This window comes from Diabrotica undecimpunctata, chromosome 7, assembly GCF_040954645.1.
Source record: "Diabrotica undecimpunctata isolate CICGRU chromosome 7, icDiaUnde3, whole genome shotgun sequence".
Classification (NCBI taxonomy): domain Eukaryota; kingdom Metazoa; phylum Arthropoda; class Insecta; order Coleoptera; family Chrysomelidae; genus Diabrotica; species Diabrotica undecimpunctata.
Genome location: NC_092809.1, coordinates 134,500,263 through 134,525,445, shown reverse-complemented (window position 1 = coordinate 134,525,445; position 25,183 = coordinate 134,500,263). Strand labels below are relative to the sequence as shown.

The window sequence follows — 25,183 nt, the reverse complement described above, 5'->3', positions numbered from 1 at the left end:
CCGAAAGTGGTTGGACGACCACGTAGGCTTCGGCACACTGGTACCCTACGAAACCCCGTTGGATATGGCAGATGGGATCCGGACGACCGAGAAGAAGAACCCGTTGGAGGGTTGGTCCGGTTGATCCGGTCGAACCCGTTGGAGGAGTTGGCACGCCGACCGAGGATGGACCTGTAGGAGCTTGAGATGCCGTCATCACCACCGATCTCCCCTGTAAGTAGTGCAGTGTTGTGTGAATTTCTTTTTGAACATTTTACTTGTATTTTTATGCATATTTTCTTGTGTATTTTCACATTTGTACTTTTTAATTAATAAATATTTTTCCCAGCCGCAGAGTCTCCAGATGAGGGGGGATGTCATCGAGTCCACATAGTCTGTGGACTAGTACGCATTTCGATGCGCATTGCCCCGCCTCCAATTTTCCCATTGGCTCTTAACCTGGAAATCCCTATTTATCGCTCGAACAGCACATATAAATATTGGCGATTTTCAGGTCAGCCAAGTCAGTCCCTTACGGGCTCTCCGAGAGCTTAGTGCTCTCGGGGCTCTGCTCCTGTTCTATTTTCCATACTCTGTGGCTGAGAGTTATTTTCAACTTTAACTTGGTGTTTTTATTTCGACAATCCTTTGTCATGTAAGAAAATATCTTGTCTTTCTCAAGACAAGCCATCGAAAGACCTAATGTACCATTTTCGGCGAGGAATTTGTTGTGTAAGAAATATCTTGCCTTTTTCAAGGCAAGACACCGAAGATATAAATATTTTCCAAGTCCATAACCCGAAAATGGACTTAAGTAGAGGAGCTCTCGACAGTATATTCGAAGCCCTCTGCAGAGCACCCGGAGACAACAGAAGGTGGTTAGACCCTTAATTGTACCCCCGATGTGACAAATGAGGATATTTCTTGTTTATTCTAGAGTATGGCCACCCCTGAGAATTTTTAGGTACGGATTTTTATCTTATTGCCTGTATAAATATTTTGATATTTTCTCAACTAATTATTTTTATCATTTATTAATATTGTGTTACATTTTTGTGTTAACTGATTTTTGTGAATTATTTTTTATATCATACTTTCTAACTCATTCTGTAGCTGTTGCATGTCAATTTAACCACATTTCTTTTGTTACTATCTCTATTTACCTTTGTTATGGATATTTTTACTTGTTTGTGATTGATTTTGTTTAAAACCAAATTTTTTCTTTGTGTCGATGTTAATTCCTGTTTGTATTGTCTTCTTTTTTGATTGTTCTTAATTCTTTTCACACTACACGGCATACTCTAGATCAGGGATCCTCACTAGGATTTCTTTGAGAGCCTAATAGTTTGAATGAAATTTTCCTCAGGGCCGCAAGTACAAGTGGTGGTATGAAATAACTTAAAAACGATATGACTCTAACATAAGTTTATTACAAGTTACGTAAAAACAATATAATTATAAATTATATGGACTGTTTTGCATGTAAAAAGTACGAAAATATCTTTTACTTGACTCCAGGAATTTCAAGTCCTGAATTTGTTAATTCTTTGAAGTCGACGGGCGAAATTTTTCACAGCTCTCTAGAATGGCATCTATGTTAAGAATATAACAATTATATATAAGAAACTAAAATTCTCAAAATGTTTTCAACGTTCTTACTAGTTAGCCTAGATCTGTACTTGTTTTTTATGAACTTCAGCTTACTGAATGTAGATTCACAGACATATGTAGATGCAAAAATACACAAAATTTTCTGAGCACAGTCAATTAAGTTAGGAAATTGCCATTTTCAACTGCTTCCCAAAACTAATAGCTTTTTCCTTCTTTTTTTCTTCAAAAATACTTTTGAGCTCTGTATCATTCTTAAGATCAATTAACTCATTTTTCAAATCCCTAGCTTCGTATCCAAAAATGGAAAGATGAGTTACATTTGCTGTTGTTATTGCCCATGGATTTTCCACAAAGCGAAATGGTTCTTGGAACTTCCTGAAGTCACTAAACCTCACAGACATTTCATCCTTAAGGTCTGCTAACAGCTTCAGTCGGTCAAAAATCTATTGACTTTTATCTTAATTTTCATCAAACAGTGCTTTAACGCAAGGAATGCTGGAATAATCTGATTCTAATAATCTAATTTGACAATTCTTCAATATACATATTTAGCTTCTGCTTCAGTAAAACCACAATACTCATTATTTTCGTTACAATGCTATTGTAGTCTCCTTGCAATTTGGTCAATGTTTCATTCATAATGCTCATTGTATCAGTGAGAAACGCTACTTTAAGCCACCAACTAAAATTATGAATATCAGGAAACTCTTTATTCTTTGTAGCCAAAAACATAGTCATCTCATGTCAAATGCTGAAGAAACGTTCGAAAAGTTTACCCTTACTCATCCATCTCACTTCTGTGTGGTAACTAATGTCCCCATATTGCGACATAAGTTCTTTCAAAAATTCTTGAAACTCTCTGTGGTTTAGTTCATTTGATATTATGACATTCGCAATCTTTACAAGTGTTTTCATAAAACAGCTAAAATTTTCATCAAATTTAGCAGCTAAGCTTTCTTGATGAATGATACAATGGAAACTAGAAAAATGATCATTTCCCAAGTGTTTTTTCAACAGCTGAAAAAACCCTATATTTTGCCCCAACATTGATGGGCAACCATCAGTACACACAGAAAAAACCTTTTTCAAATCAATGCTATGCTCGTTAAAAAATTTACTATTGTGTTTACTATACAAATAATTAATACCTCGAGTTACCTCGAGTTTGTCCGGTCATAGGAATCCTGCCCAAAAAATCTTCTTTAAGAACACAATCTTTCGATACATACTTTACGAACAAAAACAGTTGAGGGTCCAAAAGTTCGTGGAAGCGAAGATACTTAAGTCACCCGAGCTGACTCTCACACACCGCCCTATCATCAAGGTGACGGTTCGGTTCAGGAGAATTAAAGAAATAAACTGCCACATTTCAAATCTCTTTGACAGAACGAAGTCTGTCGGGTCCGCTAGTTAAGTATAGAAATATGAACACCTACAATTGATAAAAAAATGTATTAAATAAATAAACAATAGAAATACATTTATTTAAAAAACAAATAATGAGTTTTGTGAAATAAATTGAAACATTCCAGACAAAACCTAGGACTATTTTTGCACTGGGCACAGTACGTTATTACTTTCTTCACTTTATTTTGAACTATCAGTTTATCTTGTTTTCTCTTGTAACATCCCTTGCAGTACCGTCTATTTCCGCGTGCTTTACAGTCAAATTTTGTAAATACGTGAGCAGCGAGGTTTACTTTTGTACGACGTAAACGTTCATAAAACTGGCCGCCTTCAAATTTTAACATTTCTTCAATAACTGCATATCGAAAATCATTTATAGATATGTTGGTGTGTTGGGCCTCCTTGTAGATGAAATGGCCATTAACAATTGAAGTAAACCTAATTATTATTATTATATTATACCTATTATTATACCTAATAAAATTTCTATAGTAGTTTTTTGGTACCAACGGACAGTTCGTCGCAGCGCCATACTGTAAAGCTAGGATTTGTTAGAACAGTGAGCGACGCATAACTCACAGTTGGTCGAACGCCGTGCACGTTCGTCAAAATCAAAGTAATGGTTTTCTATGATAACGGTTTGTTTGCTTCTGCTGAGCTGCGCGCCCTGCAGAGCGATAGCCGTGTACGTCGACGGTGTGCGCTGGAATCAACTGCGATTTGATTTGGACGCAAACGTTCAGCTGAGCTCACAGCGTACACATCTATACCGAAATTATAATTGTATTTTTATATAGTAATTATTATTGTAATAATTAGGTGATATCTACTAAATTTTCTCCCGAGGAAGATGAAAGACTAGTGGATCTAGTACAAATTGTAAGATAGTTCCAAATATATCCCTGGAAAGTCTAATCTATTCTCGAAGTTTTTCCTCGTTTTGACACAATCTTTCTTTGACTGTTAATTTAAAAGCACCTTCTGTATTAAAACATGAAAAAATTTCGTCTACATTTTTATTTCTTTTATTTAGATTTAACGTTATCATCTTCTTTCTCCTCTTCGAAGAGCAATAAAATTATTGCGTTAAGTTTGCGAGAATTAATTTTTTAAACGTACAACCTTTGCGAGAATAAACGTGAAACTAATTTCTAAACTTGTTTTTAGAGCGACAGAATATTTATGCGAATTAATTTAACAAACCGACTCAACCAAAACTGCCGTGAGTCGAGTACAACAGATTCTGCTGTACGTGTATGCTGTGCGCTGCGCACTGTTCTAACAAACCGTAGCTTAACTCGACATCTGATCGGATAAATCAATGGAGTTTTTACCGCAATTAGCGCTTTCGGTTTTTGAATATTATTTTCCCGACGTTGAAGTTGGACCATTTCAGCGTCATGGCAGGTGGATAAAACCTAAACATCTTTTTTCTCATGCCACTGGAGGACACATATTCCTCTTACATTTTTTTTTGGCAATTACTTCACCGTTTTTAAGTTCTTTATTTTTTGCGTAGGCTGGATTACCCTTGCGATTATTTTGCAAAGTTCCGAGACAATGGGACTTGTTATTCAAAAGGATGTGCGCTAATTGAAGGCTTGTATACCAGTTATCAGTTACACAAATTCCATCAGACCCTAAAGGTCCTCGCGACAATTTTAGCACTACCCTGGCAGATGCTGCTAATTCACCATACTTCTCTTGGCCTGGATATACACTTAGGTTCCACGTATAACTATTCTGAGTACATAATTTAAATATAATAATGCCATATTTATGGCACTTTTGTGGATTATAATGCTTGAAAAGTAAACGTCCCTGAAACCATGTACCATGTACCATGTACCATGTTTTCATCTATGCAAAATGTTTTCCCTGGTGTAAATATTTTTTAATAGTTGCTTATGATTTGGTCTATAAGTGTTTGCACTTAGAGAGAAGTGCCACATTTTCAGAAGTAACTCAAATCGGTTGCGTCTCATAATATTAGGAGCAACATTATTTTTGAACAACAACCGTACTGGTACGGAAGAATACCTATATACGCTAAGCTTTGCAGACGATCAAGCAGTGATCGCACAAGACCAAGACGACCTCAGCTACATGATGAAGAAACTACAAGAAGAATATACCAAGGCTGGCCTAGATATTAATCTCGCGAAAACAGAGTACCTATCTACAAGTGAAGAAGACATAGAAGATCTACAGATTGATGACAACGTAACAACCAAAGGAAAGGATAAATTCAAATACTTGGGGTTTATAATCACGAAAAAGGCAACAACAGAGGAAAAAATTACACAAAGATTAGGACAAACACGAACAGCAATCCGACAACTTAACTCAGTATGGTGGGATAGACACCTAAATATGAAGACAAAAACACAGATTTATAAAACATTAGTGCGAAGTATTATGACATCTGGGGCTGAAAATTGGATCATAAACAAAAAAAGAGCAGTAAGATAGTAGCAACAGAGATGGAATGCCTGTGAAGATGCTGCAGAGTAACAAGAATGGATAGGAGAAGTAATGACAAAATAAAGCAAAGAACATCAATAGAAACAGACATTAACATATATAGAACAAAAAGGACTAAAGTGGTATGGCCATGTAAGAAAAACCAGCGACAGCAGATGGATTAAGAGAATAACCGAATGGAGCCCCATAGAAAGGAAGAAAAGAGGACGACCCCGAAAATCCTGGAGGCACGAAGTAGACGACGCCATGAGTAAGAGAGACCTAAACGATGAAGAATGGGACAACAGAGAGAGATGGAAACGGTTGATCGAGGAAAGGCAGTGAATACTGTAGAATCCCTGAATATATATATATATATATATATATATATATATATATATATATATATATATATATATATATATATATATATTCGTTGACCAATAATCCCGAATGTAATTCATTTGCACTATTCCCATGTAGCCCAGTAAACCTAGAAATTGTGCAATTTTCTTTCGTCGCGTCATCGGACACCTCGATGAATATGGTGTCCGCTCGTTTTGAACGTCTTCGGTGGGCCATGGTGGACACCGGTGTCCATACGTAGTTTGTACCAGGCCAAAGAGAACACCGATGACAGCTCTATTTTTTTTAAAATGTTATCAAAAAATGGTTCAAATAGTGGGGTTTCGATTTGAATGCGGATTAAATGTTAAAATTTTGTTTAATATTGCTTTGGTTCAGGGGAACATTTTGGTGAAAAATCCTTGGCGCTTAACCCGTTAATGTCCTCGTCTATTTTTTCAGATATTTCATACATATCAAATATGTTTCGTCAATTTTTCATAAAATTCGTATGTCGTATTTTCGCCAATTTTAGTTTGGACAGTTGTATTTGGCGTTTAGGGCTTCCTCGTAATAAGGTATTAATCCCTGCGGAAGGTCTGAATAAAATGTCGACACGTACCACTCAGGGTACTACTTTCTGTCTCATTAAATGTGATCGTGGCGGTTCAATTTTTTTATTCGATGCAATTAGTGTAAGCGATCTCACTCATATCCATAAAATGAAACTACCAGATTACACATTTGAGCAACCAGTTCCTATAGACATGCTCATAGTTGTTAAATTGTTGGTTATTCGTATCTTTAATTCTGGTCAAGTTTTTGGCAAATCAAATCACCCTGTGGCCATAGGAATCATTTTCAATTATGTTCTACAACGACGAGTCTCTACGAATTATTCCAAATTTTTGTTTCACACATTTCGTTACTTCTATGGACACAAACATAGGTCTTTTCTACAAATGTTTGGGGAAGTCAAAAACAGTACCTGCTAGTTTTATCCCGCCACGACCAAGCTCGTGAAGAATATTTCTCAGTGAGTAATTTTATATTTTTAATTTGTTAATATTCCCAAAGTGAACAGGCAGATTTTCTGCTATTACACCGTTTCTGCAACCCAATCCCTTTTATTTATCAGTCTCTTTTCTCTGTTTTGTTTTTTTTTTTTTCGATACTTGTTCGTTATTCTTATGCATATCGTCGTTTTGTATGTTAAAGAACCCTTTCAGGCAGATTTCCAATATCAAATAGACATATGTTAACTTCATGGAGGATTTTATTACTTCCCAACATATGGTGGAAGTTCCTGAATCTGTTCCTGAATCTATTTCGTAATACTCTTACACAGTTTTCAAAAATCATTTTATTTTATTTCTTGTCTCCAAAATTCGTACTAGTTTCGACGCCAGTCTATATGACGTTCGAGGTGTGTCGCTAATCGACACGTTTACTACTGCTTCTAAAAGGCCACCTCGTTTTTTAGTTAATTTTCGATATTATTTGTTCTTTCATTTTCGATATAAAGCAAATGTATTACGTAACAACAAATTAAAGTGAATAAAAAATTTTGGAACTATAAAGGGATGGACTAAACTGTTTATGTGTCGATTGTGGCTTGTATGCCATATATCCCCTTTCTTTCTTTTCCAAGATTGTGTATTAACGTTTTGGATTTATTTTCTTCTTTTGTCCTTCTGGGAGTTTCCTTGCTTGGAAATTTTCCACTGTGATCAATCTGGAAGGATATTCTCATGGAACTATTGGCCATCCTATCTTTCTTCTTTTGCGTTAGTTCGATTTTCAACCAGTAGTTGGAACTTCGAGCATTCATTGTTTGACTGTCATAGTCGACTGTATTATTGTTTGATGCTATTTAGGTTATCTACCTAGTTAATAACTATAGCGAAGCTTGCTAAAGCTACTTTGTTGGCCACTTGCCTTTGTTGAGCTGGAAGCACCCCTCTTTTCGCTTTCAGAAACTTAAACACTGGTCTGTTCCACCTTATTCGTTAGGCTAGAGCTATGTTTATAGAAAGCTGACAGTTGGTCGTTGTGCCTAATAGTCAATGAACTGTACCTGGTGTCGATTCATCAAGTCCAGTATCCAGTTTTATTTTGAATGTAAATTTAATTTTTGTTTGTTTTTTTTTTGTCTGATTCAGACCTAAAACTTAGTCAGTATTTCATCGGATGATTCAGATTTGTCTGAAACAGAATAAATCTGTTTTCTTAAATGTTTAATACCTTTCTTCTAAAATGTTTAGCCCATTCTTAATTTTTAATATTTTGTTGATTCCCTTCACGACTTTGCGTACTTAATCTTTGCTACCCTCTTCAGCGATTATTCAACCCCTCCGTGGCCCGTGTACAGGAAGAGTTGCACTAACGAGAATTTTATCCTGGAGAGGATTCGTTTCCTTTCCAAATTTTTTTTGGCGTATGGTCAGTACTGCACTGATACTCTAGTACTTAGTACATTGAATACCACTTTGCTTCGGCAGATCCGTCCCCTAGTGCTTTTTTCCTTCAGGAAATTGACACGTTTCAATTTTTTTTTGAGCTGTCTCGACAACCCTTATTTATGTTGGCGATGTTGACGATTAATCAGGGACCATCCTGCTATAGTCAAGTGGATTAGTGGACCTATCCCTATTCCAATTAATAATTTTGTGTATCTCACATGTTGTCGCAAAGAGACGAGCCTCTGGAAGTAGTGTAGGAGACTCCGCACGTTGATCTCCAGAGCAACTCAGTTTGGCTCGCACCCCAGTTCGTTGAACGGTTTTACTTTTTATTATTATAATATTGATAATTTATTGTGTTTAGTATGTCTATATAATATATCGTATTTCTTTTCAATATAAATTTTATTTTTATCTCATCCTATTCTGCTTCGGTACCATTTTCTTCCTGGTTTGTATTTATCGAGATCTTGAGTTTTTGCTATCCCTACCAAGAACTTATATTAATTTTAAGGGTGTTTGCAAAATTTAATTTCATTTTATTTTTGAATGCCTTTGTAGAATATGATATTTTTATGCTTATTTTAGTTTATATTACAATGAATTGTACATACCGTTAGTTATCTTCAAGTGGATACAAAATTCAATTTATCTTATTTTACGGATTTATAAATCCAATTATTTTTTTGGTATCTATACCAAAGATATCAAGATTCCTCTGTCCAGTTACCAATGATAGTTCATTATAGTATCTGTTTATTTTGCCTAAGTTTTACTCTTAATGTGAAGACCTTCGAATTTCGACCCTCTATTCAAAACCCCAAAATAATATTTAAAAAAGATTATTGCTGTCCAATATCTTGTATACTGAATGGCCAGACACTGAGGAAGGCTAGAGATGAAGTAAGCGGATTCTCGCTAGTTGACTCGTCGAAATGATAAGCCATTCATAATTGTATTTTAGTAATAAATCTAGAATAACAGCCTTCCGCTTCAGGAAACTTTTTTTAGTTCTCCAATACTTGTTTAGTTATGTAACCTAGAATTATTTAGACCTTACCCGAAGTTGACCTACCGATGTTGTCCCTATTACAGGCGTATGATACGCGTTAATTATCACAAATTCTAGTCATACTAATAACTAAACATCAGTTTTTTTTTGTTTCTAAATAGAGTAATGTCTTTCAGAAATTCTGATGTTTACCTTTCCCAGTAAACTTATTAAGGCTTGTCTTCGTAGAACTTTAATGTACCCAATTTTGAACTATTAACTCATTCCTTTTCTGTGCGTATTTCTAAATGTGTATATAATGACGCGTTGCGTTATTACCTTGTGTTATTCGTGGATTAAGTCAAAAATGGCGCCCAACAATAATAATGATATATTATCTTTGTACTTATTATACATATATGCTACACTTATTATAGCACGAAAATCTCGTTCAATATCATCGGAAGTTAAGATAAACAGGCTAGACAATCTGCTAAGGAATTTTGTTTTCCTGGCAAATATTCAATTTTTGTATCATATGGTTGTAACGAAAAAGCCCATCTTGGAAGTCTTCCTGCTGACGACTTTAATGACATAAGCCAGCGAAAGGGCTTGTGATTAATCTAAACAATGACAGGGGATGACTCTATGTATCCACAAAATTTCGAAAAAGCCCATACTACGGCTAGAGCCTCACGTTCTGTTGTATGGTAACTCTTCTGAAAATCGGTCAATAAATAACTTGTATATTCTACGGTCCTTTTGTCGGGACCCTCCCCCTGAAGTAAAGCTGCTTCTAATGCATATGAACTAGCGTCGGTCCTAATGATAAATAATGACTTCGTAGGGTCACCTTGACACAGTATCGTGGAGAGAGTCAATAGACGTTCCACTTCGGTGAAGGCATTTTCTTAAGAGGAACCCAAATCTGATTAACAATATGTTTAAAACATTTTACCTTATCGGTGCTGAAAATACATTTTTACCCAAACCTGACCTAAACGGTAAAATAAAATACAATTCATTTTATTGCCATGACCACATTGTTCTCGTCTTCTTTTATTTATATTAACGTGTCGAACGTTGTCGAACTGTCACTTGGCAGTTTAAGGCGTATTCAAATATATTCTTCTTGTTACAATAATCATGTTATATTTATCTTATTTATTTGCTCTAGTTTATTACTAACTCTCAATATGTAATATACCTAGCGTATTGATGTTTATAACCTATTACTATATTATTAATAAAGAAAAACCTAAAAAGAGGCATTTTTTATCACTGACATTGTAACGATATATTTTGCCTACCACACGGGGCATTAATACAAGGGGTAGAAAATTGGGGGAAGAAACTACTGGGGGTGGAGAAGGGCAAGCAAAATAATCGAAACATATGCGAACGGGCACCCAGGGGTTAGTTGGAGAGCTGGGGTCGTGGATAAGTAAAAGACAAGGGGGTTTGAATTGGTGCAACTACAGAAAAATAAAATAAAGGGTCATAAATCTCTTGGGACAAACAAAACAAAAAGAAACAGGAAACACCTCAAGAAATTTAATATAGGGCGCCACTTGAGGTGCCTAATTATACCTATTACAACCAGCTAGTTGTAACTAGAGATATAATTATTAAACATAAAAAACATTTTTTTTTCAAATGGAAACTCAAAAAAAAAGGTTAATTAAAAAAAAATTAACAAATGTTAAGAAACAAAATTTAACATTTATTTTTGTGTCACCACAAACAGTTACAAAACATAGAGAACATAAAAACTTTATATTAATAGTCACAATTCAAAAAAAATACAGAAAAACTTACATGTCATCCGTTTACAAACTCCAGGAGTTGGAGATACTACATAAACTTACAAGTGTTATCGCACAGAACCTTTCTTTAAAACAAACAAAACAAATAAATATCGAAAACAATAAATCAATCTGTCATATGTTAACATTAAATTTAAAACAAAACTAATCAAATAAAATGACAGCTAAAGTCAAACCATAAAATTTACTACTTTAAATATTACAATTTTTTATCCTGTATAAAAGCAAATTATTATTTAAAAAAAATGTCTGTCTTTACTTTAAAATTTGAAACAAAAATTACCTTAATTCACCAAATCACACTTTGAATGTTCTGGAACCATAACTGCAACTAACTGGGGGTAGACCTGGGCTCCACTCTCTGCGTAACGAACACACGAACAAATCCATCTCCATACTGCCAAAAAGCCTTGGATGACAAACAGGGAGAAACAAAACGAGGATGGAAACGACGATTCTTCCAATCCTCACTCAAAACATTAATTGAAGCATTAACTGCCACAAAACTACTTTTCACTGCTACATATTTCCATAAAAAGGGACCAAAAACAGAAAACCACAAATTCGATGGATGAATTTTGACATAACGCTGGCCGCTCTTCACCACGGCTCCAACGAAAGTGACGAAATTATCTTTAAAAATTGCTCGCATAAGTTAGAACAAACAAAGCACTTAGGGTATAAACTAAACACAACGGAAATTAAGACGTGAATTAATTTGAAAACGCAATATCAGGCGGTTTGAACAAAGAAATATCGAAGAATTTGCGCCTGTGACATAAATAAACAATAAAACAATTTATTATCGATGGCGGCAACCTAAAAAGAACGAAAAAGATTATTTAGGTTTTAAATTGAAGGATACGAACTAAGAAACATTAAAAAAATTCTTCGTTATTGTAATGCATATATAAGGGGATTTCAATTAACACATATACGAGGGGATTCCAATAAATTTCAAATGCTATAATATATGTGTTTCGCAGAGAGAATTTATTAATTGGTATTGCACAATTATTTTAGTCATCATATTTTTTAGTAGAATTCGTAAATCTCCCACTTGTTTTCTTCGATAATAGTTAATTCTTAGATAATAGTAATATTTATATGACTCGATCTCATTAACATAAGGACTGGTATGTATAATCACAATTTGGTACAACTGAAATTGTATGTGTAATGTTTATTACTACTCTTTGTTGTTAGATGTCTCACCTACAAGTAATATGTCCCAATATTTGTTTATTTATATGTTCTTTAAAATAAGTTTCTTGATAAATCTTCATCAGCTACGATTGGGCGAATTGTAGCCCAGAGAAATAACGTATTCCCGTGACTTTGACTCGCCAGGTATCTCATTTTTTTTGGATTTTCTGTATAGTCTAACACGCTATCTCACTCATTAATATTCAGCTTAGACTGGTGCTATTGTTGGAAGAGGGACATAACAAAAACAAGGGATCATTTCATAAAACAGTTAAAATCCTTATTTATGGAATATCACACCTCGGTACAATAGCACCCTGCTGAGCTAAATATGCATTACTCTTTCAGATAGCTTGTCAGATTATACCTCGATAATTTCAACCTCTATTTTTCCTACAGTTGGTCCGGTGAATTTTTTAAATTATTGACAAGTCATGGCCAAAAATGTAAAAAGTAAAGAATTGTTAACGAAATGTGTTGTGGTTGTTAAAAAATATCGTATCTGTCAACTCGAAGCAATCTAGATACAATGTCCCCATACTCTTCCGAGAGTCAACAAACAGAAAAGGGAGAATATGTATATTGGCACTTCTGAGTTTAAAATTTTGAAACTGCATGTATTTTTATGTATATTTATATGTTCATATAAATTTATTTTTTTATTCAACTTAACTTTTAATTGTAGGAACTAAGACTGGAACAAGTAACTAAACAACGTGAGCTTAACGATGGTACGTCGACCCTTATATACAACATATTTTTCCCATTTACCGACGTTATTCCTAAAATCACTGAACTCAGGTATAACGATAGAATCTACTGTAAGGGTAGACCAGGTAAATCTTTTAAAAACCACATCATATTTTGTTCAATTGCATTCTTCTCTCATTCATATAAATATCTTTATCTATGAGGACGGCAATGGTGTACTAAGTAGGTAAAAGTAAAATTATTTTTCTCCTACTAAAATCCCAAATATAGCGATTAGTAGCGAAAAATAATTTACGGTTTGTTTACATATTATTTATTTATGTTTACATATTATTACAGCGGTAATTACTAATAAAGTTCATGTTAACTCGGCGCCAGTGTGGTAGACTAAAATGTAAAAACCTGTGTGGTGGGGTATCTGATACCCAACATTAAAAAAAAATTGAAATGCTCTAAACATATACCTTTTTTTACAAATCACACAATTATAATAGGTCTTTCTGTCATTTTTTCTCGGGCAAACATTACATCTTTTGGCTACTTTCATTCGTTTACCTGATTGCACTTCATCATTTGTTACAGTTCCTTCAGGATGGACTTGTAAATTTCGCGGAAGCCTTAAGTTGGTAGACCGAATTTGTTTGTATTCTGTTAGTAACTGTATTGCTAATAATTTCGAAAATTTCCTTCGTTTTGACTGAAAATCGCCAGTATTTTGTTGATGAATTACTCTAGCATTTATACCTGCACAGTTGAGTATCGTATAAAAAATTGGAATGAGCCACTTTTTGCTATTACGTAAAACATCGTATGAAGCCGAAAATTCATCTACCACATCTACCCCACATTTTGTAGCGTTATAAAAAGAAATTATTTCTGGTTTCTTACTTTCGCCAGTATTATCGTCAATATCAGGAGTGTGATGTAAAGTTGACATTAGAAGAACTACTTTTCCTTTTTTTGGTACATGTGAAACTAACATTATACTCTCTTGAAATCCGAATTTTGAGGAATATACTGGCCTGTTCCTAGATGTTATAAAACTTTCAGGTATTTGCCTTTTGTTTTTTCTTACAGTTCAAGTAGACGTCAGTTGATGATCTTTTAAAAGCTTCAGCATCAGCTCATAACTGGTGAACCAATTATCGAATGTTACATTTAGTTTGGTTCCAGATATCGGAGTTACAAGTCGCAGAACTACGTCGCTAGGTTTATTGCTTAATTGAAATGGTCCCTCTGGCTGCAATCCCACGTATAGTTCTAAATTCAAAACATAATATGATTTTGCATCAACGAGAGCGAATATCTTTAATCCGTATCGTGCAGGCTTTTTTGGCATATACTGGCGAAAACCACAGCGGCCTCTAAATGCCTCCAGCTTTTCATCAATAGTAAGGTATTCGCTTGGCTATTTTGCACAAATTTTTCAAAAATTGCTCTAATTGCAGTCATTTTATCAAGTTTTTTTCTTTCTTTTCGATTTTCTATATTGTCAAAACGTAGACAAGGCTGCAAAAAAATAAATCGTTGTAAAGACATCATCTCTCTAAATAAGCTTATTCCGGTTCCATCAGTAGACCAAAGATCTTCTAAATTTAGCCGAGCAGACTTGAACATCCCAGCCAAGTACAATAGTCCAAACAATGCTCTTATTTCAGTTGCATTGGTTTTGCGAACTGCATACTGATGGTTTTCATCGTAGCAAGTGGACTTCCTTCTTATTTTTATATTAGTCCAAGTTACGACATCATCCGTCATACTAGGTGTAAAAAGTAAATTAAAACATTCTAAGGGAGTTTTCGTCATTTTTGCATTTCGTTTTACACCTGGTAAATGCTTAATGATATTTACTGAGCGTATTCTTACATTTATAGGAAAGCATGTTGAAGACCATTTAGTGTCGTCCTTACCTACGTAATGTTTCTTTTGACTCTCCTGTCCTTGTCCCAAAAGTTTATTTTCGATTTCTATATCAGCCACCGACTGTTCTAAATCAATAGCATCTTCCTCGCTGTCAGAGTTGTGGCTACTGTTATCTTCATTGTCGGATTCGTTCTCGCTTGCAGATCCAATTACTACATCATCGTCTTGAGAATCGTCCCATAAAGCTTGAAGCATCGCCTGCTCCCGTTCATATCGATAAGCCATAATCTAGAACAAAAACATAAATAATTTATGTATAAAATTTTACATTTTCATTAAAAATAAATACTTTCAACAGAAATTATATAAAAATGTGAATGCTCAATTCAAATAATACTACCATAAATATATTAACTTACCTATGTGGTGGGGTATATAATACCCCAACGACGTTTGGATCAAAACAGCGATGCGTGCGTTCACTTCTAAAGTAAATCAACAACTGCGAGACCTCCTTCAAGGTTTTAACGAAAGGTACTGAAATGCCTGTCACGCTAATTTACCGATAAAAATATTGGCTCTAATTTTAAAATCACTGGGGTAGGTATGTCATACCCCATCACACTGGCGCCGTGTTAAAATCATTTCTAGTTTTGCTATCGTCGGTGAAACATGATTAAAATTTTTGTGCATTCAGTGTGTGAATTTTTAATAAAACAATGCGAGTTTTTAACAATACGTTAACACAAAAAACAGACGGAAAGACATTGCCAAAACGGCACTATATATTGTATCCCCGTTGTTATTGGTCCGATTTTGACGTGTGAGACGTCAAATAAAAGAGGATGGGATATCGAATATAACAACATTCAAATCAAACATGGCAACATTGCCAAAATAGCACTATACCGTATCTTCGTTGTTATTGGTTCAATTACTACGTATGAAGCGGTAAATGAAAGAGGATGGGCTAATGATTATATTATCACAAAAAACAAAGGCAAATATAACACCAAAATGTCAACCACGCTATATTAATATACTTAAAACGTAGTTTAAGTGCTTAAACATCAGCTAACAGATATCTAACGCGATCTAACATATAGCAGACGTATACCTGACGCTATCTAACGCATATAAGACGTATAGCAGACGCGTTCTAACTCATATAAGACGTATAGCAGACGCATATCAGACGTATAGCAGACGTTTATCAAACGTATATGAGACGTACATCAGGTATAGCAGACGTACAGAAGACGCAATCTAACGCATAGTAAACTTATAGCAGAAGCAATTTAACTCATACCAGACATATAGCAGACGCAATCTAACTCTTATCAAACGTATAGCAGACGTATATCAGACGCAAGATTAGACAGAACAATCGCTAAAGAAAATCTGTCGGAAAAACGAAATTTGTTAGAGTAAGAAATGACATAATCGTAAGAAATTATGTGCGTTATACACAGAATAACGAAGGACATCACAACTACGCTGGTATGGACACGTCCAAAGAATGAGCGACAACAGAATAACAAAGAGTATTATTTGTGAAAACTATTGTTGAAAACCTATATCCAAACAGATCAAATTATTGTTGATATTTAGGCATATAATATATGTGCAAAATTAATAAACTGAGAACAGTTTTAACAATCAGTACTGTAGACATTATATTAAGATGAAGTCTTTTCGAAAAAACACAGTCAATAAACTAAAATCAATAACAGGAACGGTACAACAAATAAACATATTAATAAATATTTAGTCAGAGATTAAAATAATAATATGGTGCACCTTAAATATGATCACTTTTGAACATAAACATAAACATGACAGTGTGGAACTAGATTTTAATTTCCATTGCAATAAACGTTTCGGCAGGAAATTCTTGCCTTTGTCAAGATTCTAAAATATACATGTATAAGACAAACAGTTATTGTAAAATATGTATATATATATGACTTCCCAAAACGTAAAACGGGACACAGACATTAATGAACTGACAAATAAAAGTTGATATCTGATATCTCATGGTTTACTGTCATTAGTATATAATTATTTTTATATGAGCGTATCCTTGATGTTTTTGACAGAGGTAAAATGGAGATATGTTATGACTTTAAGAGCTTTTTATGGTGTTATAATCATTATTATTTAAATCAGATTGAAATATATTTTATTTAGGTTTTGTGTATTTTTTTTGTTATTTATTGCGCTGGTATTTCTTTTTATTTCTATTGATTCGTATATCTTCCTCTTCTTTTTGTTTTGTTATGTTTTTAAAACTTTTATGTTTTCAAAATTAAATTTATGCTTCTTCTCACTTTCATGTTTTGTGAGCGCCGTGACGTTGTTCTTGTCATATTTGTGAGAGCGAATTCTGGATTGAAGCAGTTGACTAGTTTGACCGATATAGACACCTTCACAGTTAATACATGGTATCTCGTAAACAGCATGTGATTTTTTAAGTTTTGGGTTTTCCTGCCGAAACGTTGATAATATTAGAAGTCACACCTTCAATACACTTTTTTCTTGCTTTTCAGCAATATGTCGTGATATCTTTGAATAAATGATATTTGATCTTGATATTTATAATTATTTTTACGAACTGTCGTTCCCCTCTAGAGCTATGATGATATTATACCGGAAACACGTGTAAATATATGTATTGAATTAATAACATATATTTGTTAATAATTAATAGCACTTATCGTTGCAGATTTAATGAAGTAATTTTAATTTATTGGCGATGCGTGGGACCATCTGTTCTGATGACGTCACATCATCTGATGAAAATGGCATGTCCTGTTTCAAAAACCTCATTATATTTTCTACAGAATTAGTCAGTTTAATTTTAATATTGGAAGCTATCGGATGTATGTGTGGGTGATATTCCTTAACTGGGCCGTTATAAGGTCGGTTTAGTCAAACTTTTCAAGTCTGAATCGGAATCAATAGAACGATATAAGAGTTATGTCAGTACTAGGGGTACTCTACTTTGTAGTACCTCTACTTCGTCAGCCGTTTAAGTTTGACTAATTTATGCTCCAATGCCATAATATATCAGCACATCAGAGGTAAAGTCACAAAAGTGAATTATTGAGAAAATGACGATTGAAGTTGTTAGCTATCTTCAAAGCACTAGTGTTGCTAAGTAGTGAAATAAAATATTTTGTAATTTGGTCAAATGTTTTTGCAACGGTCATATTTTTGACACTAAACATAAAAAAACATTAACCCTACAAATTTTTGAAAAAAGTGTCTTGGTATATTTTACCTGGATTTTCTTTATTAAAAAATGTGACTTAATACTCAAGTAATAAAAGTGTTTTCAACTATTACTCTGGCTTTTTTTTGCTAAACAGATGTTCAGTAATACCTAGCTTCAATATTTTCCAATATTTCGACTCACATACTATTTAGTATTTCAACAATTAAAATTATCTGTAAGTTAAAGTAACAGGAATTAATATTTAAATGGGAATAAGCCCCAATTAAAGGTTTGTCTTCTTTCTTCTAATGGCGATACAACCCTTTGTGAGTCTTGGCCTGCTTAACAATGTTATTTTATTCTGCCCTGTCGGATACTTTCCTTCGCCACTGCCTGATGTTCGTGGTTTTAATATCTCTCTCTACGTCGTCTATCCATCTTTTACGGGGCCTTCCTCTTGTTTTGTTTCCTTGGGGCTTCTATGTGTGGACTACTTTTACAGCTCAATTATCTGGCATTCTTTCTAGGTGACCAAGCCAGTTTAGTCTTTGTGACTACAAATCTAACAATATTTGCGCTTTGCATTAGTTCATCCAGCTCGTGGTCAGTGGCAGCTGGTGTGGTAAAATTTTGGATAGGCCAAGCCAGCAAATTACATATTAATAGCTATGTGTAATCAGTCACGGATTCAGAGAGAGGGGTCACGGGGTCATGACCCTCCCCTAACTAATTTTTTAATGATTGTTCTGTTCATTTTAAGTTCTGCGTTGTATCTAATTTTTGCGATTTTTGATTTTTCATCTAGCAAATCGCGAACAGAAAATGCCCTCTTCTGTACATCCTTAAAGGACAGGAAATTACTTAAATATTCCTTGCAACTGGAATGTTTTTTAAGGAAGCAGACATATTTTTTAAATCAAAGTATCCTTCATAATTCCATACACATTTCTTATTAGAAAATAACAAACACGGCCAACAATATAGTCTGATTTTCGTAATACTTCCAGACAACCATTTGTAGACATCATACCAAGAGCAAATACAAGTATTACATTACTATTACTGCAACCTGGTAAAGCGTCATAAAAACTCATTTTTATGTATCAGTTATAAAACAATCTCACATATATAAGTTGCATACAATAAGGCGATATAGAAATCATGCAAATGTGATTTTTTTTCTTCAAATTTTACGAATTTTTTAGAATTTATTTGGGCAACCATGCACTTGTTTGCAATGGTGATGTTTGTTTAAAAATATGTTAGATTTATAGATTATGTTACATATTTTTTATCATAATTTAAAAGAAAATTTATATTACAATTCGATAATTAAGTACAAGTGACAACGATGGTCGTCGTAGGCCCGATCGTCTGGTGCCTAAACACCAAGCATAAACACGACAATATAAATCGTTGTCCGGCAAGCTGCTTAACTTCAAACGCGTTTTGTACAGGGATCTTATGTGAGCTGGGTCGGCCAGTTCCGATCGGGCCTATTAATGATATTTAAAATGCCTGAATACGATTCGATGCTTTCTGTGGTAATATAATAACATAGTTGTTTTAACGGACGCTAATGTATTGAGTGATTTAGTACATTTAAAAGTTATTTACATGCATTAACATAATTTTTAAATATATGTTTTTTAATTTTAAAGCTCTTAAAATTATTGGGTAGGCCCGGCCTATCCTGCCTACCCCCAAAAGCCGCCACTGCTCGTGGTTCATTTTAATTCTCCACTAACCATCGCTGAATTGGATTGGTCCAAATATCTTCCTTAATATTTTGCGCTCAAATATTCTTAGTTGATTTTCATCAGTGGTTGAGAGGGTCCACGTTTCACATCCATATATGACCACTGGTCTAATTACTGTTTTGTAGATTCTAAGCTTAGACTCAAGATTCAGTAACTTACTGTTCATTGAGTCTTGGTATGCATAAAAGCACTTATAACCGCTAAGAATCCGTGCTTGTATTTCTTGACTGATGTTGTTGTCATTTATTATTGAGCCTAGGTAGGGAAAGGTGGAGGCATATTTGTAGGTATGGTTGTCTACCTTCAGATTCTCATGTTCATTCGATTTTGCGCACTTCATATATTTTGTTTTGCTTTCATTTATATATAGACCAAACGTAGCAGCTTCTCGTTGCAGTTCTATAACTTTTTCACTTAATACCCTTTTGTTGCGGCTTATTATGGTAGCATCATCCGCATATGCGCATATTTGCATTGATCTTGTATTAATACAGCCGTTTATATCCAGTTTTCTAACAACAGCTTCTAAAGTTAGATTAAAAAGTGTTGTTGATAAGACATCACCTTGTCTAACTCCATTTTCAATATCAAAGGCGTGCGTCATATCTCCATCTATTCTAACCATAGCTTTGGAACCCTCCAGAGTTATTCGTATAAGTTTAACCAACTTATTGGGTATCCTTAATATAGATAGTTGCTTTAACATCTTTTGTCGATCTCCTCCATCAAACGCCTGTTTAAAATCGATATACAAGTTGTAAATAGGTATGTTATATTCAACAAATTTTTCATGTATACCTCTTAACATATAACAATTAAAGGTTAAAGCAAGTTTATTGACGTTTCAATTTCCACTTCGGAAATTGTTCTCAAAATACAAACGTTAGTAAATTAAACAAATTTTGTTTTTTTTTTGTGAAAAATTCTTTTAATACTTCAATTTTATCTGACTCATTTATATTGACAATTCAGACATACAGTAAAAGCCAAATAAAGTTGCGTGCACGTCATCAAGGTCGTAATTCTATTGTATGTGTGGCTACATTTCTATAGAAAAGTGTATGTTACTTTAGTTTGCTAAACAATCACTTCTAAAAATAACCCGATCAATAAGAAACTGTTATTAATAAACATTATTTAAAGAAACCAAATAATGTATATAAAATATAGCTTTTTTGAATTTAGACGTCCCTCATTGTAAAATTTTGTGTTGAAATGTTTATGAAGAAACCACCAATTAATGATGGAGTATTAGACACTACCAGAAATATTGTCATGTTGACGCGTCGTTTGTTGAGTTTTCAATCAGTGTTCTGTGACTTTTGTACTTGTGGTATCATCGATTTTTGAGGTTATCTTGTGAAAAACATTTATTCATTTTCCAAAATGCCCCTGAATAGTCGATGCAAAGAACTTGTATCTTTATTAGTTAACTATTTTGAAGAAGGAAGGAATAATAATGGCCCTTTGTTATCCTTAAACGCTGTGCAGGAGGTAATATGCGAATAAAATATCATTACTTTACTTTACAAAAATTTGTATTATTTTAACGTGTAGCTGCTGATTTAAAAATCAGTGTAAGAACAGTAAGCAGCATATGTCAAATTCAGAAAAAAGGTAAACAGTTCGAGTCACCTAAGAAAAAGCGTTGCACTTATAAACAAGTAGCAAATACAACAACTTTAAATACAAGCTCTATTCGTGATACCATTTACAATATGTAACAGAGAAGTCAGTATGATTATAACAAATATACATTTAACATAATCTTATTTCTGTATGCTTTTAGAATAGAACGTGACGGTTCAATCACTGTGGTTCCAACTGAAAGATAAAGAATTATTTAATGGTAGTATCTCTTCTTTAAAAAGATTGATCAAAGAACTTGGGTTTGAGCGGATTAAGGATAATTCACGACGAGGACTTATGGAATTACCTAACGTTGTTTGTTAAAGTGTACAATTCTTGAGAACTTATAAAGAAGCGAAATATGAAGGTATATACCAATTCGTGTTTCTCGATGAAACTTGGATATTTCAAAATGGGATCATTGGTCATTATTGGCAAACTGAAAATATACTACTACTACTAAGGATTTCCACAGTTTTCACTGTCTTCCTTCACTCAACCGTTTTCTCCAATTTTCCCTGTCATTCCAGTCTCCATCTCGCAGGGTTCTTTTCTCCATAGCCTCGTCGATTTCATCTCTGAATGACCTTCGGGGTCTTCCTCTCTTTCTTCTTCCAATCGGGCTCCATTCTGTGATTTTGTTTATCCAGCGTCCTCTGTCCGCTCTTCTGACGTGGCCGTACCAGGATAGTCTATTCTCCTCTATATAGTCGTTTATGTCTGATTGCACTCCCATTCTCCGCTTAATCTCTGCGTTTTCAATTCTGTCTCTTTTTGTAAGTCTACAGCTTCTCCTCAGGAACTCCATTTCTACCGCTCTTATTCTACCTCTATTTCTCTTGTTTATTGTCCAGTTTTCGGACCCATATGTCAGGATACTTCTTGTCAGGGTGTTATATATTCTCTTTTTTGTCTTTATCGTAATGTTCTTATCCCACAACACTGAGTTTAGTTGTCTTATACAGTTTCTTGTTTGTCTCAGTATGTTGTTTATATCTTCTTCTGTTGTTCCCTGGTTCGATATTATGGTTCCTAAATACTTGAATTTATCTGTTCCATTTATTTGTCTTCCCTCGTCTATCTCTAGGTTTCTCATATCCTTGTTTTCTGTTGTTAGGTATTCGGTTTTCTCTAAGTTTATTTCCATTCCGTTGTTTTTATATTCTTCTTCTAGTTTTCTGAGCATAAAGCTGAGATCTTCTTCATCTTGTGCGATGACTACTTGATCGTCGGCAAAACTTAAGGTGTATAGGTATTCGTCTCTTACTGGTATGCCCATTCCTTCGCACTTTCTCCTCCATGGTTTGAGTGTCTTTTCCAAGAATATTTTAAACAGAGTAGGGGACGTAGCACAGCCTTGTAGAAGTCCTTTTGTCGTCTTAAATGGATTGTAGGTTTTATTTCCACATTTAATAGCTACTTTGTTTTCTTTGTATAGTGCTTTAACTGCTTTTATTAGTGTTTGTCGGATTCCGAGATCATTCATTGCTTCCCATAATTTGACTCTAGGTATTGAGTCATATGCTTTCTTTAGATCAACAAAAGCCAGATGGACCGGTCTACCTTTGAAAATGAAAATATAAAGAGTGTTAAAACCACCAAAACGGATGGCAAAAGGTTTGTTGTATTAACATAAGTTATTATATGAACATTTAAATAATATCATTGCAGATATATGATACTCTATGCTGGAAACGAAACCGGATTTATAGTGGATGCTGAAGCAATATTTTGTTCAAAAACTCAACTTAGTCATTATCATGTTGATAGAAAAAAACATTTCCTATTCCCATAAGATGTTCAAAACATAACTGTTGCGCATCATTTCTCAGGAAATATACAGATATAATCTTACATATAAATTTCATTTATTTTAAACATTTTTTTAGAAATAAACCACAAACCAAATATATGTAATGGACGGTATGACATAGCAAAAAATTATTACAATAGGCACATTGGTAGAGATGATAACAGCGCTAACAACTGCCTAAACATGTGGCATGAGGCACTTTACATGATTACTCCTGATATGTGGAAAAACTCTACCAATCATACTGAAAGAGAAATATTTAAATGGTATGAGAGAGAAAGAATATCTAATCGTCAAGAAATTAGTCCAATAGTAATAAATGTTAATAGTGGAGAGAGTGACACTAATGTGAAATCAGATTCAGAAAATGTTTAGTTCGTTGATGTTGTTTTTTTAATGTCATGTTTTGTCTTTGAAAATACGTTCATTATTTTTTTTTTTTGATTATATCTATTGTTTGGTAACTTAGTAATAACCTTACCACTTTTATTGTGGAATTCCTTACTTTGTGAAATCTATTCATGAATTTAATTAACAAAAAACAAATGAAAAAAAAACACTCATTTTCAAATTCCATTTAATATAGTGTAAAATTTGCTATCTTCACATTTTGAAGTTATACTTCTATACGCGCGCTCCACGTTGGAAATTTGTACGGGAGTGAATCGGTGAAATCATTACATATTTAAGATAATGAGTAAGAGAGACAGAAGATGTATTTTCTCTCTCTTCCTCTCTCGAGAATAAAATTTTTCCTTTTGTATATATATTTAATAATATATATATTATATATAGAATAATGTACATATATATATATAATATAATATTTATTAATATTATTATTTATGTGATATGTTTTGTATTATTTATTAAATGTTCATAATTATTTTGGTCTTTTGTATTTAAAAATAATTATCTCAATAAATCACTGTATGACCGAGAACTGTCAATTTTGAAATATATTTGTGTCATGTCTAATTGGCAAATATTTTACATGTTTGGTTCATACGCTGGTGTATGTGAGTTTGAATCCCAATATGAATTTCCTATTTTATTTTTGAAACATTTAAAAACCTCACGTTAGTCTTATTAAATATATGTAATATACGCAAAAATGCTAAATTTTTAAATTAAATGAAAATTTACAACATAATCCGAGTTGTTGGTTTTTTATTTTTATCTTCCACAAACAATTTTTGAAGTTATACTTCTATACCCGCGTTCGACGTTGGAAATTTGTGTGTATTCGTATATATTGAGTGAATCGGCAAAATTATTACATATGTAAGATATAGGTAAGAGAGAGACAGAAAATATATTTTCTCTCTCTTTCACTCTCGAGAATAAAAATGTTCCTTTTGTAAACATATTTAATATTTATTAATATTATTATTTTTTTATTAATATTATTATCATGATAAATTAAACATATGCGTTAGTTATGTATATTGTCATTTTTAAATACTTATGAATATTACATTTTAATTTGTATTGTATTATAATATTGAATTATGTGGCAGTGTATTGTATTGTATTTTTTTATTAATAACAAAATGAACAATGAATTTTACTGTATTATTTTACGCATACTAAATATGTGTAAAAAAATTTTTTTGCATTCAACTCCTTTTATACATATATAAAAATAAAAATATATATTTTCATTAAAATATTGATTCAATCCTTCATTTACTTACTATACTGCTATTACAGGTCAAATGTTTATATACAGCAAACGATGCACCATATACCTAATTCTTTTTCTCTTTCTGCTCTCTCTTACTTATAGCATTACATATGTAATGATTGTGCAGATTGACTCCCATATAAATTATTATCGACGAACGCGTGTATAGAAGTATAACTTCTACCGGCAGTACCACTGGACTGCCACATACGT

At 33.6% G+C, this 25,183-nt stretch overlaps 1 protein-coding gene across 2 annotated transcripts in view; it reads left to right on the top strand.

Moving 5' to 3' along the window:
• The window catches only part of LOC140445869 (uncharacterized), a 117,606-nt gene that overhangs the window by 20,510 nt on the left and 71,913 nt on the right, over positions 1 to 25,183 (top strand). For both annotated transcript variants that reach the window (XM_072538269.1, XM_072538270.1), the window contains exon 3: positions 12,976 to 13,126. In XM_072538269.1, the coding sequence (XP_072394370.1) occupies positions 12,976 to 13,126 (151 nt within the window). The remainder of the gene's footprint in view (positions 1 to 12,975; positions 13,127 to 25,183) is intronic.